The sequence below is a fragment of the Mesitornis unicolor genome, unplaced genomic scaffold, assembly GCF_000695765.1.
Source record: "Mesitornis unicolor isolate BGI_N332 unplaced genomic scaffold, ASM69576v1 scaffold10884, whole genome shotgun sequence".
In the NCBI taxonomy this organism is placed as follows: domain Eukaryota; kingdom Metazoa; phylum Chordata; class Aves; order Mesitornithiformes; family Mesitornithidae; genus Mesitornis; species Mesitornis unicolor.
The window spans coordinates 1-17,050 of NW_010180790.1; the positions used below are offsets into that span (position 1 = coordinate 1).

The 17,050-nt window shown below is 36.7% G+C and overlaps 1 protein-coding gene across 1 annotated transcript in view; it reads left to right on the top strand.

Annotated features, from left to right (window-relative positions):
• Nucleotides 1-469: 469 nt before the first annotated feature.
• The window catches only part of LOC104539615 (intraflagellar transport protein 88 homolog), a gene marked incomplete at its 5' end in the record, with an annotated part of 25,804 nt that continues 9,223 nt past the window's right edge, over nt 470-17,050 (top strand). The window contains 9 exons of the mRNA XM_010183195.1: nt 470-612; nt 1,244-1,430; nt 2,007-2,115; nt 3,352-3,502; nt 4,653-4,768; nt 7,668-7,720; nt 9,568-9,633; nt 10,849-10,955; nt 15,058-15,118. Coding sequence (XP_010181497.1) covers nt 470-612; nt 1,244-1,430; nt 2,007-2,115; nt 3,352-3,502; nt 4,653-4,768; nt 7,668-7,720; nt 9,568-9,633; nt 10,849-10,955; nt 15,058-15,118 — 993 coding nt within the window. The remainder of the gene's footprint in view (nt 613-1,243; nt 1,431-2,006; nt 2,116-3,351; nt 3,503-4,652; nt 4,769-7,667; nt 7,721-9,567; nt 9,634-10,848; nt 10,956-15,057; nt 15,119-17,050) is intronic.

Sequence of the window (17,050 nt, forward strand, 5' to 3'; positions counted from 1 at the left end):
GAGGGGGGGGGAGGGGGGAATAAAAATAAATTCAGGGACAAATTTACCATAATACGACTAGATTATATTTTATTAGTAAGTGGTTTTGTGTAGTAGGTATTTTGAGTGTTTTCTTAATTTCAGAGAAGAACTTTGAAAATTAATTTAAAAATAAAATTCCTCAGATTAGCCATGGAACTCCTTAACATCTCTGGCAAACCCTGCTTGGGTCAGGCAAGCTGCTTTGAAGTTTAACTTCTGTAAGCAAATAATTTAGGTACATTGGAAACGTTACAAAAAAAAATTGAGCAATCTGTGTTTTGGTTGTTGAATCTGAGTAATAGTTATTTTGGGGATTAAAAAGTTAAGAGTTCTGTGTGTACATACTTAAAAGCATGTGTTAAAAAGTTCTAGTAATTATGTATGTGAGTATATGAGTTGATAATTTTAGCTGTTTATTACTGTGAAGTTTATCAATGATTTCTGAAAGAATTTTGGTATAAGTTTGCTTCAGTGGGAAGTAAGTTGTTTCCAAATTACTTCCAGGCACTGGAGACCTTAAAAATGTTTGAAAAAAAGGATAGCAGAGTAAAGAGTGCAGCTGCAACAAACCTTTCATTCCTTTATTATTTGGTAAGTGTTTGGTTCAATAAAACTGGTTAAGAACTGCAGTTTATGTTGCAACTTCTGTATCTTTGTAGCAATTTTTGTCTGTCGCAATGATCTCTGTAAACAAGAAGAAATTGCACGTTAGAGGAGTTATTCTGGAACCCCCATTCATGGCTGTAGTTGACGTTTGGAGCATGGCCTTTGTAACCTGTTGCTGTGAGGAAGAGTGATACTGAGCCCCAGGCCTGCAGTGTCATCTGTGCAGAAGCTCAGCAGCTGCATTTAAAACTCAGGTCCTGAAGAGCCTGGCTGAACTTCAGGAACATGTGAAGTTTGTAGCTTAGGTGTGTTTGTGTAAGAAGTTTGTATGGTATGGGATTTATTTTTATTTTATAAAGAGATACTACTTTGTTGCAACAACTTCCAGACTGAATGGGACAGAGTGGCAAAACAGCTCTCAAGTGTTAAGTTCTCTGAAACTTGAAAGGGTTCATCTACTTTATGCAAATACATAAGGAATATTTTAGGACTGAAGAATGTATTATTTTTTTCACCCTCAATCTTTTGAAATTCCACTATGTTAACTGTAAGAAGCCGCAGCTACAAGAAAATCGACTGACAAATGCCTAATACAATGTTTGTTTTGTTCATGTAGGAGAATGAATTGGCACAAGCAACTTACTATGCAGATTTAGCTATAAATTCTGATAGGTACAATCCAGCAGCTCTAACTAACAAAGGAAATACTGTTTTTGCAAATGGAGACTATGAAAAAGCAGCTGAGTTCTATAAGGAAGCTCTCAGGAATGATTCCTCCTGCACTGAAGCACTTTATAATCTTGGTAAGCCAAAGGTGCTGTTGTTATTTAGCTTTAGTCTAAAGGTAACACTAGTGTTTCTGAGAATCTGGCTTTCAAAGTTTTCTTGTATAGAAATATATACTGATTATTATGACTTTATTCAGTAATTTGTTATAGCAAGGTATTAATTTGTACTTACCTATTCTGCAAAAAACCACCAGTGTTAGCAACTTCAGCTAGTAATTGTGGATGATTAAGTCACTTTGAAGATAAAAATTTCTACTATCTACTGAAAATATATCCCCTTATTAAAACATCAGAGTCACTCCACTTTAGAAACCCTCCCTTTCCCTCATTCATCTTATTCAAAAAGTGAGATTACATATGTTCTTGGTCTCTGATTAGGTTCGTGTTCCTTGTGTTTATCAGTTTGGTAAGTCGTATTAGCTGGTAAGAATTAAAAGCATGGATCTTGTGAGTAGAGTCTGTCAATGTCTAGGCAGTTATACTGCCTCTACCTACCATGTTCCTGTTTCATTTTTCTTGGTTATTCTGTCAGTTCATATGCTGAAGTCATCTTTTTCTCATTGCATTAATACTGTAACCTTTATTTTTTAGGCTTAACATACAAGAAGTTAAACAGAATAGATGAAGCTTTGAATTGTTTTCTGAAACTCCATGCAATCCTTCAAAATAGTGCCCAAGTCCTTCACCAGATAGTGAACATGTATCTTTTTTCTGGGTTATGATAAAGGATGCTGGTTTTAGTAAACTCATTTGAATCTGAAGTATGGGTTTCAATCATGACATGATGACTTAGAAATTTACTGTAGTGTTCATGATAATAAGGATGACCGTGTGTTGATAAATTCTTCGATGTCTGTGAAAATGAGAACAAAACTTACAACCTTCTTGGACATTTCCAGTGAAGCAAGTGAAGAGATACATTAAGACTGTTCACATTGCAGGGAATACACTTACACTCAGTAGTATAATTGTGTCCTGGAATATTTAAAATACTGCTGATTTTATTACGAAAATAATGTGGCAGATGTAAGCACAATTCAGTAAAACCTTTAAAAAAATATAATATAGTTAACGAAAATGAAGTTCTGTTCTGAAAGCTGTTTTCAGTTTAGTTAGTGTTTGTGTGAGAAAATAATTCTCTCCCAGCACTGCAAAAGCTCAACAGATCAAAAAGCTGAGGAGGGGAGGGGTTGGCTTTGCACATCACCAGTGATATTCTACACTATGAATTTCTTTAACATTGCTTTTGAGGATGTGCAAACCGTAATAAAATCCTCCCCAAGGCAGAACAGATTCCAGTTGCTGTACTTATACTTTCAAGACTAGTGAAGGTAATAAAAAAAATACATTTTAGTCAGTAAAATAAGTAACCTCCAAAAATACAGAAGGCCTGTGATCTCTATTCATTGCACAGCCCCTTTAGAAGAGCATAAATGGCCCTACAATTCCCAGGTCATCTCTGGGGGAGAATGTCTCTGCTCTAATACTATGTAAAAACTATTGTGCTTTTCACCAGTAATCCCAAGCTTTTTCCATGAAGGGTAGAGTGCAGCAGAAAATGGAAAAAAAAAAAACAAGAAGTGGAGAGCACACTCCAGGCCTAATTACAGCTAAAGCTGCCTCTGTTCTCTGGGCTAACACAGACATACGCTGTCTGTGCTCTGCTGCTTAGACATACAGCAGACCGTGTCACTGCAGGCAAAAGTCTGTTCTTGAGGATTGCAGTTTTACCTGATTCAGTGTAACAAAAATACTTTCCAATACAAATAAGATTATGACAACAATGTTTAAAAAAATTTTTTTTAAAAAGCCAATGTATCTCCACAGTACAGGGACTGCTGTATGTCCTGCATATGGATTACTTTATGTAAAGTAGTAGGAATTACGAGTAGATCAAAATATCATTGGCATCAGTCCTTGACTGAAGAAAACTCAGATATGAGATCATGGAAGATTCCAGTCAAGCCATAGAGTGGCTTCTGCAGTTGATCAGTGTAGTACCAACTGATCCTCATGTACTTTCCAAGCTAGGGAAATTATATGATAAGGAAGGTGATAAATCCCAAGCTTTTCATTATTTCTATGAGGTACTTGCTCTCTATTGCTTTTCCTATGCACTTTGTCATAATTAAAGAAAATTTTGCCATAGTTTCCTATATCAAATTAACAATTGATTCATTAAAACTTTAAAAAAATCATCCAAAAAATAAAAAATGAAGATATTTTGGGAGATAGAGAGTTTACAAAATAATTTTTGTAGTCAGATCCTAAGGAAACACAGCCTGTGTTTCCACATGGTATTTGACCTCAGACATTTTTCATATGGTCGTTGTTTACATTGACCCCTAACAATTTTAATTTAAAATACAGTCTGAGATGAAATAAATAGCTATAATAAATGTAGTTTTAAAGGTGTGTAACATCTCTCTGTTGAATTGGAAGCTATATCTGTATAATGGATATGGGGGGGATATATATATCTCTATATGATGTGTTTGTGTTTATGTATGTTAGTTTATATATATTTTTTAATGGCGTACTTGTACATTATGTATACCCAGCTGCCTAAAGATAGGCATCCTCTCTCATTTCAAACCAGCTATAGTACTGTCTGTGATTTGTAGAGATTATTCAGGTTTAGAAGCAGGAATAAGACAGAAGTTGCTTTGCTGCAATGTAAGGGTTCTTTTTATCTGTGTGAAGTGAGGCTGACCAAAGGCTATGTTGCAATCTGAATACTACTGGAGTTGTGCTTGATGATAGTTCTGCTGGCTATTTCAGTGGGAATGTCTAAAAAGCCGAAAAAGTTATTTCTATGCAATACATATGTACATAAGAGTGCTTTTAGCTGAGTTTTCCAGTCGACTGGCTTGACTGTGGAATTGTGCACGTATTTAATTAGCATTGTTTGACATTTTAGGTAACTTATTCTCATGTAGACATGATCTGAGTAAACATTTCTGCTGTTGAAAACTATTTAGAATAGTATTTCAAGTAAGGCTAGATGGAAAATGTGACAGACTCATCTCAGGTAACTTCTAAAAAGCATTCTGTAATTAGAAAACTTGGCATGCGCTTTTTTTCAGGATTACTTAGTACAGCACACTGCTCCCATTCATCTATTACATGTTTTTGGCATCTGGAGAATTAAACACTTGAGTAAGCTATTCCAGAAGTAACATAAAGATGTTGTTTATCACTAAAATTGTGTTTCTTTCACCTTTCCTATTTTGTCAGTCGTACAGGTATTTCCCTTCAAACATTGAGGTCATTGAATGGCTGGGCGCCTATTACATTGACACCCAGTTTTGTGAAAAAGCCATTGAGTACTTTGAAAGAGCAGCACTTATCCTGTGAGTAATTATAATTTTATGCCTACTCAATATTTTGTCATTAGACATCCATAAGTATACCTAGGGATAAATTTGTTGGATAATTTTGATACTAAAAGCAAATACCAGAATCAAGAATAGTTGGGATATTAATTAATTTTCTCAACTTTGTGTTCGTTTACAGTGCTTTTTTGCTCTTACTGTGTAATTTCAGTGTTAAGATCCTCCATTGGGCCCAAGATAGTATTTAGGTATTAGAACCTCTTTTATCTATCCTCTGCCATTAAACATAGCTATGAAGTAAGGAACAGCTCTCCTAAGCCACCAAAACCTCCTTCTCTATGGCTTTGTGAAATATTTCCTTTCTGTTATCTTATCAAGCAGTGAGGATTTGATGGTGTAGATAAATACAACTTTTAGCAGTTCTTGCTGCATTTCCACTTTTAACATAACTTCTGCTTCTATATAAAGGATATTACAAATAAGGTATAGAAGGAACCAGAAGTGTTCAGTGCAGAGTTACCACTCATCAGTGAAGAGAAGTTGACAGATGAAATCGATCCCAATAGGGACATTTGAAATATAGTGAGTTCAGTACAGTAACTGAATTGCTGAAATTGTCCTGTAGCAGAGTATGATGCACTTAAGAAAGTATATAGGCCATATATTTTTATTTGAGATCAGAAAGGGAGCTTACCAGAGAAATTATGAAAAAACAGAAATTTTAACAAATTTAGATCTGTAATCCAGAGTTCAACAGAATGTATACATTCAAAAAAACCCATGTATACAGTCTTTTTATTTGAAACAGGTATTTGTCTGTATGTTCATAAAGAATTTTGTGTTAATAGGCCAAATAAAATTCGTACAACTAAAATTCACACCAGCAAGTGTGAATTTCTCTATTTTGGGCTTTGGGAAACATGAAAAATCAGACGAAGCAAAACTCAGTTATTGCTTGTCTTGTGATGATGTAAAATTTAACATTCTTTTTGTTCTGTGAATGTGAGTGACGTGCATGAACAAGACAGCATGTCCACAAAAATTTATACAATATTATTCAAAGTAAGTTTGTATTACAAATACATTGTTAGTTCAGTTAAGAAAATGCTAATTCTAGTTTAGAAAGCGCTTGAGTTAGAGTAAACTTTTATAGAGGAGAAAATCCGGGATTTAAATGAAGATTAAAAATGGAAGCAAAAATAAATAGAAAAACATAGACTTCACCAAAATTATGGTATAATTGTAAAGAAATAGACATGTAGATAAGATGAAAATACACAGGAGACAGTTCACAGAAATCAGCTTGCAGGTTTGCCAGTATTCATTTCAGTATAAATGCTGGCCTTTTAAAAAAAGGGTATTTTAGTCATGCTATGAGATCACATACACTGGCATTCACATCCTTCTTTGAAACTTTGGCAAGAAACAGCTGAAACTAAGAAGAATTATTTCATAATCTTGTTCTGGCAGAGATCTAAATATTTTAGACTTTGTTTTGCACTCAGTCCATGCATGAAACATGAAGTATGTGGATTGTAAAGTACTTGCGAATAATTGGCATAAGAAATTCTTCATGATTGTTTGCAATTGTAATCCCTCTATCAGTAATACAGAGAAATTATTTCTCTGTGGCATGAGATTGTTAATTGTAGATAACAGAACATAGATGTTTCAGTGTTTACTTGGTGTTAAAAACAGTCTAAATGGGCTAATTGATGAAGATGAATGTTGTGTTATAAATTGCTAGTAATGGTAAATAAAGTTACATTTTAAAACTATAACTTTATTTTTAACAGTGACCAGCATTTTTTAGTTTAACATTTAGTGTAGCCAATGTTTTGATCACAATAATTACAGTTTAAATCGCATTCTGAGATAGCGTTAGGCAATATGAAACGAAAACAGATTTTGATTATTGTACACTTTACCAGCATGCATATTTGTAAAAGGAGTTGTGCAGCTAATGCTGGCTGCTGACAGTTCAGTCTCTAGCATTTTCATACTGAACTGCATAATAAACTTTATTATGGTATCTGCTTGGCTGCCTTTATTGTTTACAGGAGACGTATTCAGCTGAAACTAAAAAAGGTGAAGCAGCTGTCTTTCATAAAGCTTGTTTGACAACTACCAGGCAAACAGATTATTTAGAGTTAAAAATGGCCTGTGCTGTGACTGGAGGGAAAGACTGAAGAGACTGAGTACAAAACTGTTCTGAAAATGTTAGTGTACAGTGCCTCTGGGACATGCTCCTGTTGTATAATGTAAGCCACATGTGAAAAGTGCTTTTGGCTTATAGAGCATCCTAACACTGTTGACATGAAAATGTCCTAATTTCCACATTTTCTTGATAAGAATGAGAAAAGACTTCAACGGTTTTGTTGTACATGCTCATACATCTCAAATATTTTCTCTGGCCATATCTATCACCGTGATGTGCTAAAAAGAGGACAGGTAGCAGCTGGGGCACCAAGGAAATGACGCAGAGAAGCCAGAGTTGGAAGCTGTAAGCGGGGTGTGCTTCCTGTCAGGGATCCCTTGGCCATGCTTGGGCCCCTACTGCTGGGACTTCCTCAGAATACAGTTCAGCATTTTGTTCTCCCTCATTTTGTGGTTCTCTACCTCAGGCAAAGATTAGTGGTTCACGTCTCAGAGTCACCAATTGTGCCTGGTGCACAATCATGAGCAGGAAAAAGGCATAGGACGACAAATGAGGGACACCAAGGCCTGAACAAAGGAGCATGACGCAGGGATAAACTCTGCGTGAACTGAGCAGGCTCAATTCTTCCTAGGAAGGCAGAGTATGCTACGTGAAAAATCATAGGAGTTGTTTAATAGTTGGTCTTTACCAATGCTGTGCAGAGTATTTTGCTGCTTCATTGTTTGGCAGTGTGCATAATTTTGGTTTATTTACATGCAGACCGACGCAGGTGAATTGGCAGCTGATGGTTGCCAGTTGCTACAGGAGAAGTGGTAGGTTCTGTAACTTTTTTGTATTTGGTTGGAGTTTTGTAGCATTTTTTTGTATTTAGTTGGGGTTGTTCAGCCTGGAGAAGAGAAGCCCCAAGAAGGTAGTGTATAGGAAAGATGGAGGCTTTTTCCAGGGCCTGTAGTGACAGGATAAGGGGCAATGGTTTTGAACTGAAAGGGGAATAGACTTAGATTGGCTATAAGGAAGAAATTTTTTATCATGAAGGTGGTGAAACACTGGAACAGGTTGCTCAGAGAAGTTGTGGATGCCCCCTCCCTGGCAGTGCCCAAGGCCAGGTTGGATGGGGCTTTGAGCAGCCTGGGCTGGTGGGAGGTGCCCCTGCCCATGGCAGGGGTTGGACTGGATGAGCTTTGAGGTCCATTCCAACCCAAACCATTCTGGGATTCTATGATTTGTTTTGTTTTGATTGATTTTTATTTTTTTTCCTTTTGATCTTTTCTGCCTGATGTGAATATTGGTCCTAAAGTTTGTTTGAAAATTCAGTTACATACTATTTTATTATGAATTTTCTGTGCATGTGTAATAAAACATGACTTCTAGATCCAGGAAGTGTGCCTGCACTGACTCATGCATGAAACCTCCTTTAATAGTGCTGTTAAATAAGTAAAATAAAGCAGATAATACAGTATAAATGATCTGATATAATGTTTTTTTAGTGTAATTATACCACCATCTGATCTATCATAAGTGATTAGATTTTAGTTTCTTAATTCCCATTCCTTTTCAGCAGCAGGTATAATTTTTTTGTATTAACATAGTTTTTGCATTACACAAACAAAAGTCAGTCTTAATGTGCTGTATTATCTTACAGGGAATATAATACACCAATAAGCAAAATGCAGAGAAACTGATCTTTCTGGTTTTTTTCCTTCAACTAAAATGCATTCAAGACACTTAATGATGTAAATGATACTCTTCTTTCTTGCTGTCCCATTTTGTCACTCTTCTTTTAAGCTTCTTTAGGACTTTGAAGAACAGACTTTCATAATAAGTATGTGCATTTTCTCAATCCACTCAGTTATTTTAATACAACAGTGAGAAAAGGAACAGGACCTAGGGAAGTCGGTGAATTAAGAACAGTCACCACCACCCACCCAGAACTAGACAGATTAACTGTTTTCCCGGCAAAGAAACACAAAGGGTTTGGCTGCTTTTTAGGTCATTTATGATTCATTGGCAAAAGTCCCAGCTTATCATGTTAACTCATAACAGGTCAGTTTGATCTCTCCCTCACACTAGGAAAATAAAAATAGTGATATCTCAAACTTTTTTGTCAGATACTTTATGGATATGAGGTTTTAGATTCAAAGGATCTATCAGTCCTTTCCATAATAATCAAGCTGAGTCAAAATTGAAAGCAAAAGTCTTAAAGAATAATTACTTTGGTTCCAGATCCAGGCGCACAAGAGAGAGAGGCACACAGTATCTGTTCTAAGGGAAGGAAGGACAGGCAGAGCTTGGCTGTTAAACATTTCTATTGGACCAATCCATACATCTGCAGTCTTAGATAAGCCCTGATATGCTTGATACAGCTTGTCCAGTAGATGTCATAGAACACTGGGGTCCTGGAGACAGGTCAGAAAAAGGCAAAAATCAGGAAACTCCTCTTCATTAGTTCTGTTATTTACAGAGTGATTTGGACTGTTTTCAGGGGCTCTTCATTTTTAATATCAGTAATTGGAGAATGTTAAGTTTGGTTTTATCAAATTTGCTCTTATAACATTAAATCATGTACTCAAGCTAAAATGATGAGATGATGTTAAACTGTATCAATTGCTTATCAGATATTCTTGTTTATGTTTGGGTACGTGGATTGTTTTCTTTGCAGGTAACTACCAGAAAGCTCTAGAGAAATACAAAGTCATTCATAGAAAATTCCCAGAGAATGTTGAATGTAAGTCATTTCATTGAGTGGTACAACTATCAAAGGAAACTTTGTTACATTGAATATGTGTGTTAGTAATCATATGATGTAAGTATTTTTCATAAGAAAATATTTTCATGAACTCACATTTTTATTCATTCTAATGTTGCATGTTTTCTGTGACAACACTGAAGTATCATTTAAGAGATATTGGGGTAATGCAAAAGAAGAGAAATGAAACTGAACTTTGATCAAGTTACTTCTCATACATACTTCCTAAACTTTATAACTATGTTACTTAATCTTTCTTATCATAAAGATATAGGTATTTTTCCTTCAGTCCCTGCTAGTTGAAACGCCTGCTGGAAGTTTCTAGATACGAGAAAATCTTCTTGTTAAGTTTTACCAAAGCCAGGTCTTCCAAAAGAATGCAGAGGATCAGATTCTGTTGTTGGGGTTTTAAGTATAGTCTCTGGAAAGTCCATAGAGAATTTCAAACTAAACTATGGAAAATCTAACTTTGAAGAGTAAGACATTTGGCAGAATCAATTGCACCTGTGCTCTATCTAAATAAAAAAAGCACTGTAGAAAATAGGGATTGTCACTGGTTGTGAAAATGTCCTCTTATATCCCACACTGTGCCTCACTAACTCCAAAATACAAGGTTATTGCCAGCAAGCCTGTGCTTTTAAATGCTATGTGGAAAGAATATTCACTGTATTTCATAATTAAATTAAAATGTTATTGGTCTGCTTTAACAAACATACTGCTTTTTTAAAGAGGAGTCTTACAGCTCTGTCATACAAGAAAAATTCAATACTATGACTTCTCAAACTTATAAGCAAAATGTCATGTTCACATTGGTCACGTATTTCAGAAGGGTAATTAGTAAACCTTTTAGAATGCTAATATTTTTCTGAATGTAGTTTCTACAAATTACAAATGGAGGCAGGAGTTAGACAAGACAATTTAACTGATTTTAAAGTTTTCTGCTGCTGAAACAATGATTCTTCCACCTATGTAAATGGTATTTGCACTGTTCATGGATTTAGACACTGCACCACAGAAAATGTTGAATAATTTGCAAAATACCACAACTTGGATTGTGATATTGGACTAGAGTCACCTTGTATTCACAGTTATTTGCATTGTTTGTCATTCTGTATGTTCCGTTCTCTTAGGGTGCACTTGTAGTTTGACCTGCTTGTAAGTGTTTTTTTTAACAATGTCTTGCTTTTCAATTAGGTCTTCGATTTTTAGTTCGTCTCTGCACAGACATGGGGCTGAAAGAAGTCCAGGAATATATGACAAAGCTCAAAAAAGTGGAAAAATTAAAAGAAATAAGGGAGCAGGTAAGCTTGTTTCTTTCTGTGATTATACAGTATCACTACATACACAGATGAAGCTAAAAGTGTTTATGATACTTCAAGATAAAATGTGTCTTAACTTCCTCAGTGGATTTTTTGTTTTAAGTTTTAAATTACTGATTAACCGTATATCTGTCTGAATGTTTTTTGAGCACCAGATTTTATGTGGTTTTAAATACTGGTGAAAGACGAGTTATGTGGATGTGATGGGAATGCTGGAGCCACCCACACAATTCAATGTCTCTGGAATGTCGTCTTTCCTACTTATTTGCCAGAATGTATAAAGTGTATTTGTGAGTCAAGTAATAGTGCAACTATAAGGAGAGAATCACAGAACCACAAAATGCATCAGGTTTGAAGGGACCTTTAAAGATCATCTGGTCCAGCCCCCTGCAGTGAGCAGGGACAATGTCACCAGATCAGGTTGCTCAGAGCCCCATCAAGCCTGACCTTGGATATCTCCAGGAATGGGGCCTCCACCACCTCTCTGGGGAACCTGTGCCACTGATCTACCACCCTCATGGTGAAGAACTTTTTCCTAATGTCTAATCTAAATCTACCCTGCTCTATTGCCCCTTGTCCTATTGCTATCTGCCCTTGTAAACAGTCCTTCCCCAGCTTTCTTGTAAGCCCCCTCCAGGAACTGGAAGACTGCTATAATGTCTCCCTGGAGCCTTCTCTTCTCCAAGCTGAACAGCCCAAACTCTCTCAGCCTGATCTCATAGGAGAGGTGCTCCAGCTCTCCGATCTATTTCATGGTTCTCCTCTGGACCTGCTCTAACAAGCCCATGTTTTTCTTGTACTGGGGATGCGAGCTCTGGATACAGTACTCCAGGTGGGGTCTCATTACAGCAGAGTAGAGGGGAAGAAAATAAGGTATCTATGATGATGCTTCTAATTAGTCAAAGCTTTAAGGCAGATCTGCCTGTTTTCCTATAGCATGCTGCCCAGAAAACAGCCTTGCAAATTCAAATAAGCCTGATTCTATTGTAATTTAAGCTAAACCAATTTTATTTGAAACAGAGAAAACAGAAATGCACTAGCTTTAAAAAAACAAACAAACCCAAAACAAAACAAATTAATACCCTCACCCCCTGCTCTGCCCCCTCAAAACCAACACCAGAAATAAAACACTTTTGAAGTCAGCTCCGTCAACTTCATCCCTGCAGGTAGGCCCATGCTTCCAGCCTGAGAAAGCTCGGTGAGTTTCTGAATGGCAGCAAAATTCTGCTCCTGCAGTTCCTAGTTTATGTTCTTCAGATCCTCTGAAGCCTGCTCAGTTCCCTTCTGCTCCATTCTCCAGCTCCTTCTTGTGGGGATGTGCTCCCATCTCTCTTCTGGCTCTCTTGTCTGCCACACACTGAAATCTGCCAGGTTTGGTGTCTCCTCAAGGAAAGGAGCAACTTTTTCTGTCCTCCAAGGAACCCACTGACCCAGTTTTCTTAAAAAATCAACATCATTATAGATGTAAAGGAACAAAGTCTCTAAGAAAAGAAAGATGTTATGGAACACAGAGTGATTTAGTCTGCTGCTGTCCTGCATTAGAAGTTGAGTACATTTCTGTGACAGAATCTGAATATCAGTGCTGTCTTGCAAACAATAGCCCTGCAGTTCTTTTTGCTATTGGTGCTACATCTGGGTTCCCATCCCCTGGATTTGGGGATTTTTATTTTATTTTCGTGGGTGGTTTGTGTGTGGGTGGTTTTTTTGTCTTATGTCTACCATCTGGCTTTGGAAATTACTAGGTGTTTTTGTCCTAAGAAATTCCTTCTGTCATCCATGAGCATACAGTCATAAACTGTGCTTTCAAGTTCTGAAATTATAAAATCTTAATATTTCACCACCTAAGTTTCCAATAGGAACTGGTTTCAGTTAGCAATACCACATACAGTTCAGTTCCTGCTCCCAATTTCAGACTAACCTGTGATTTCTCGATTGCACCCAGTAAAGAGAAAATAAACAAATGCTAGTGTTAATATACCTACATTTAAAAGTCTGCACACGGACTTTGTCTTCCTGTAGAAATTTATCTAAATTTGCTATTCTGGTATTGTTTTTTATCCAGAATAAGTCTATCCACATACAGTTTATACCAAAATAAATATTCTGAAGTGCTTATTTCAGTCAGTTTTCAAATATGGACAAGTTGTTAAATACTTCCATCCAAGAATCTGGGAACATCTGTGGGGTTCATTCCCTGTAGAAATTTTTCTCTCTGCCTCTCACAGCTTTGGGTTTTTTGTGCACTGTAACCCTCATATGTTGTTTTTTTTGGGTTTTTTTGTGTTTTTTTTTTTTACTGCATAATATTCCTTTTTCATGTTTCAGACAGGTAATGGTGTAAAAGTTCACACAGCCTTCTTGGCACTGATGTATAAATGTATTGCTATTTATTTCTGTTAAGTGAGCTTAATGACCGAAAATGAGGGACTGATGGGGTGCAGTGTGAAGCAGTGATGATAAGTGCAAACAATGGGGGGGACTGACTGCCTTTACCTCCAGGCATCTGCAGCTGGAGTAACCATCCTAAATGGCTTTTGCAGTCATGGGAGAGAAATAGGCATTTTTAGGGTGGAAATCATTGGACCTATTTGAAACGTCTGCTTTTAGTATGGGATGACTTATAAACTACTCACTTGGAACTGTACATAAATCAGTCATATGCTTAAGCTGTAGTGCTTCTGTAATATTTTGGTAGTAAAGTCCTAGAATGTAAATGCCATGAGGGCATTGTCATACAGGGACCACTTCCCTCTGGCAGACAGGAGCTGAGCTTGCACTGACAGACTTGTCAGTCATTCAACATTTGGAGAGTCTGAACATGTGTCCTGAAGGACTGATATATGCTACTTGACTGGACTGAGTCGGATATTTAATCCAAAATTCAGAGAACATATCTTAGACTTGAAGATTTCCCAAAATAAAGAAAAAGTATGAGAAATTCTGGTCCCAGAATTTGGATCGTTCCAAGACCATTCCTGGTCTCACGCTAGGCTCGCTGCTTTCCTGTCTGACTCTTGTGAGTTTTGATTTAAGGGTTGTTCCTTTTTCTGTTGGCATGAATCTTGAAAGTTCTTTCATATCTTCTGTGTCATTCCAACTTTGCCAGACTCCATGATATTTTTCTGGTGAAAAATGAGTGAAGAAGCTACAGTAATTGACCTGTATATGTGGTTAGGTAGTGTGCACGTGTTTTAATCGGATCCTGAATTCATATTTTGAAATAAGATGCAGCGATTACTTTAGTAACAGCTGAGTGCTTTTAAACATCACATTTTTGTTCGTACTTATCAAAAAGTCCCTCCCTGAGATGTACCTTCTTGTAACTGATCAGATATATGCCTGAGAAATTTGGTGTTTTGCCAGGAGAAGCCAAGGCTGCCATGTGATCCAGAGGTATTGCTTTGATACACTGTTAAAGTTTTCAAATAACACTAAAGAAAACACAGCTGGAAGATGTTTATGGTACCTTCCTCAGTGAAAGAGACCTTACTTTTTAAACACAGCTTTCAAAGTATTTACCTTCACCTTTATCTTGCATTTAACACTCAACAGCAAATTAAATTTTGCTGTGAAGTACAGTGCTGTGCCAAGTATTCAAATTTTGAGACCTATGAGGTGAACAGTTCATTTTATAGATTTCCCTATTTCCCCCCCTTGAATCTTTACAATAATAAAACACTTGTGGGATTTACAAGAAGTTAATAGGCAGAGGCTACTTTGAACTCGTGCAGGGAAGGCTATGTTGCCTGTTTTTTCAGCTGGACTTTACAAAGGTACATCTGAACTATTTTTATGTACATTCCTTGTATAAACTTTATCTGAAGAAAAATAATTTGTTGAGGTATTCTGTTTGAATTTCATAGAACTCTTGTTTTATGTAAACATTGAATTTAACACTGATTTTTAAGGACAATTTTGTGCATTGAAGAAACAAGGTTCATTAGCTACAGTATAGTAAGCCTATAAGTTTCATGTTCTTCTACTGTTTTATTAATAAGCCAAGTGGAGTTTTCAGTAATTATATGTAATGTACATTACTAAATGGGGTTCTTGTTCTTTTCAAACCTTTTTCACTGTTCTCCAGCGCATTAAATCTGGCAGAGATGGCAGTGCACGTGGCCGCAGAGAAGGTAGTGCTGGTGTTGGTAAGTACTTAATACCTCTGCTTCAGTATCAGATTTGTCAGGATCCTAAAGAAAATAGTTTTTCTTAGTGTTTGTAAAACCTCCTTACATTCTGAAATGCACACAAATATGCGTTGAATAACATGCAAGTACTTCACAAATTTTTTTCATACTTTTTTATTATCTCACTGCTGTTTGAAACCTCAGCCAGTATAGTAGCCTGGATTTTGTCTAAGATTTGTGCTTTATAGACAGATCTTGGTGTATTCCTAAAACTAAATTTCTCCTAGTTCAAGTCTACAGCATTGAAACTATTTTTGTCCCATTAACTTGGAACGTGAACATTTTTGTCCCATTAACTTCGGAATATTTGCTGTAAGGAATCATTCATTATAACAAAACAGAACATGTAAGCCATGAAAAACGGGAATTGTGTCTTTATTTAACACAGAGAAAAGGGAATTTTGTGCCCACCACCTAGTCTATTACATTAGATGCTTGTTACAAGTTCAGGAGGCTATTTTATGTAACCAATTCTGTAACAAGAAGACAACCATACTGTCTTTGAGCTCCTTCTTCCCCTTTTCCCAGTATAGCAGAGTTGAAGGACTGGAGTCTTCCATAGAGGAGAACTTGCTCTCTGCCTACTGAATCTCTCTGCTCCTTTAGATTTACAATGCTGACTTTCATAAATGTGAAACTCTATTAATGTAAGTCTGGAAACTGGCCTGCTTTGTCTTTTCTGCACTGAGTAGTCTGCATATTGCAGAACTAATGAATTTTCCCTCCCATTATTAAATCCATGAAATGTTAGTAATGTTAAACCTCACTGTTCCCTGCTGCTGCTCTAAGGAAACCAGCAGACTCCAGGCTACTTCAGTCACATGGAGAAAAAATAAAAATTAAAAATCCCTATTCTGACCCAAAAAGGAAATGGTTTCTTTGTATTCTGCTTTTGGTTTATCTTGGTATCAGTGGGTCTCATAAAAAGATATCCCCTGCAAATTCTTGTTTCTCTTCCCTTCCTTTTACAGAGAAGTAATTTATGAAGTTTTATTTTATTATTTGCTAATTGTATTTCTCCACCTATATACCAGATACTTTACTTCATTTATCCAATTCTGTAGGGTTATGAAAAGTCATGGAAATTCCTTGTGTAATGTTAAGATGACCTTAGATTGCTGTTACATTTTATGAAGAGTGCTCTCCTGGGTTCTCCGAGAGTTAGGAATGAGTGTTGGATGCTTAAGAGAGATCGCATTCCTTTTTCAGCTCAGTAGTTTCACTGGAGAAGCTTTAAATCATTTATTGTTATGTAGAAAAAAAACCACCATTCACCTAGGACTGAATTTTACCTGTTCTGGGCCTCAGGCCAAAGTAATTCTTGGGGTGAAATTCCTCATTTTGGTAACAGAGAGGGATGGAAACGTTTCTGGACTCTCCTTTGTTACACAAGCCCTATGATGAGGCAGCCAGCGAGGGGTGCCAGCAACAGAGCAGCATGAGACAGCATCGGTCCCTGTTTGCTGTCATAAAGTGGAGATCCACTCTGGCTTATAATAAATAGAAATGAAGAGCAGCATTGGTAGCAGGCAAAGGTATTTACTTCTGTGCAAAACATTGCATCGGGCATATAGGCAAATGGCGCAAAGGGTCGCTTTTCTCACAGCTATATCTTGTAATTATCTCTGCCTTCATTAGTGAAAAGAGATGTTATTAGGAGAGAGTCAGTCAGTAATTTAGCAAAAGAGGATATAAATAACAGTCAAGCTGGAAAGGTGCTAAGACAACACTAATTCCCCAAAGTACCAGTTTGTCAATACTTTTCTTAAAGACTATGGAAAGTTGTCTTTTTAAAAAAATTAAAGAAAAAATAATCCCCTCCCTTCCAGAGCTGAACACCTGAGGAACTTTGACTGCAAGCTCTAATAATTCCAAGGCATTACTCTTTCC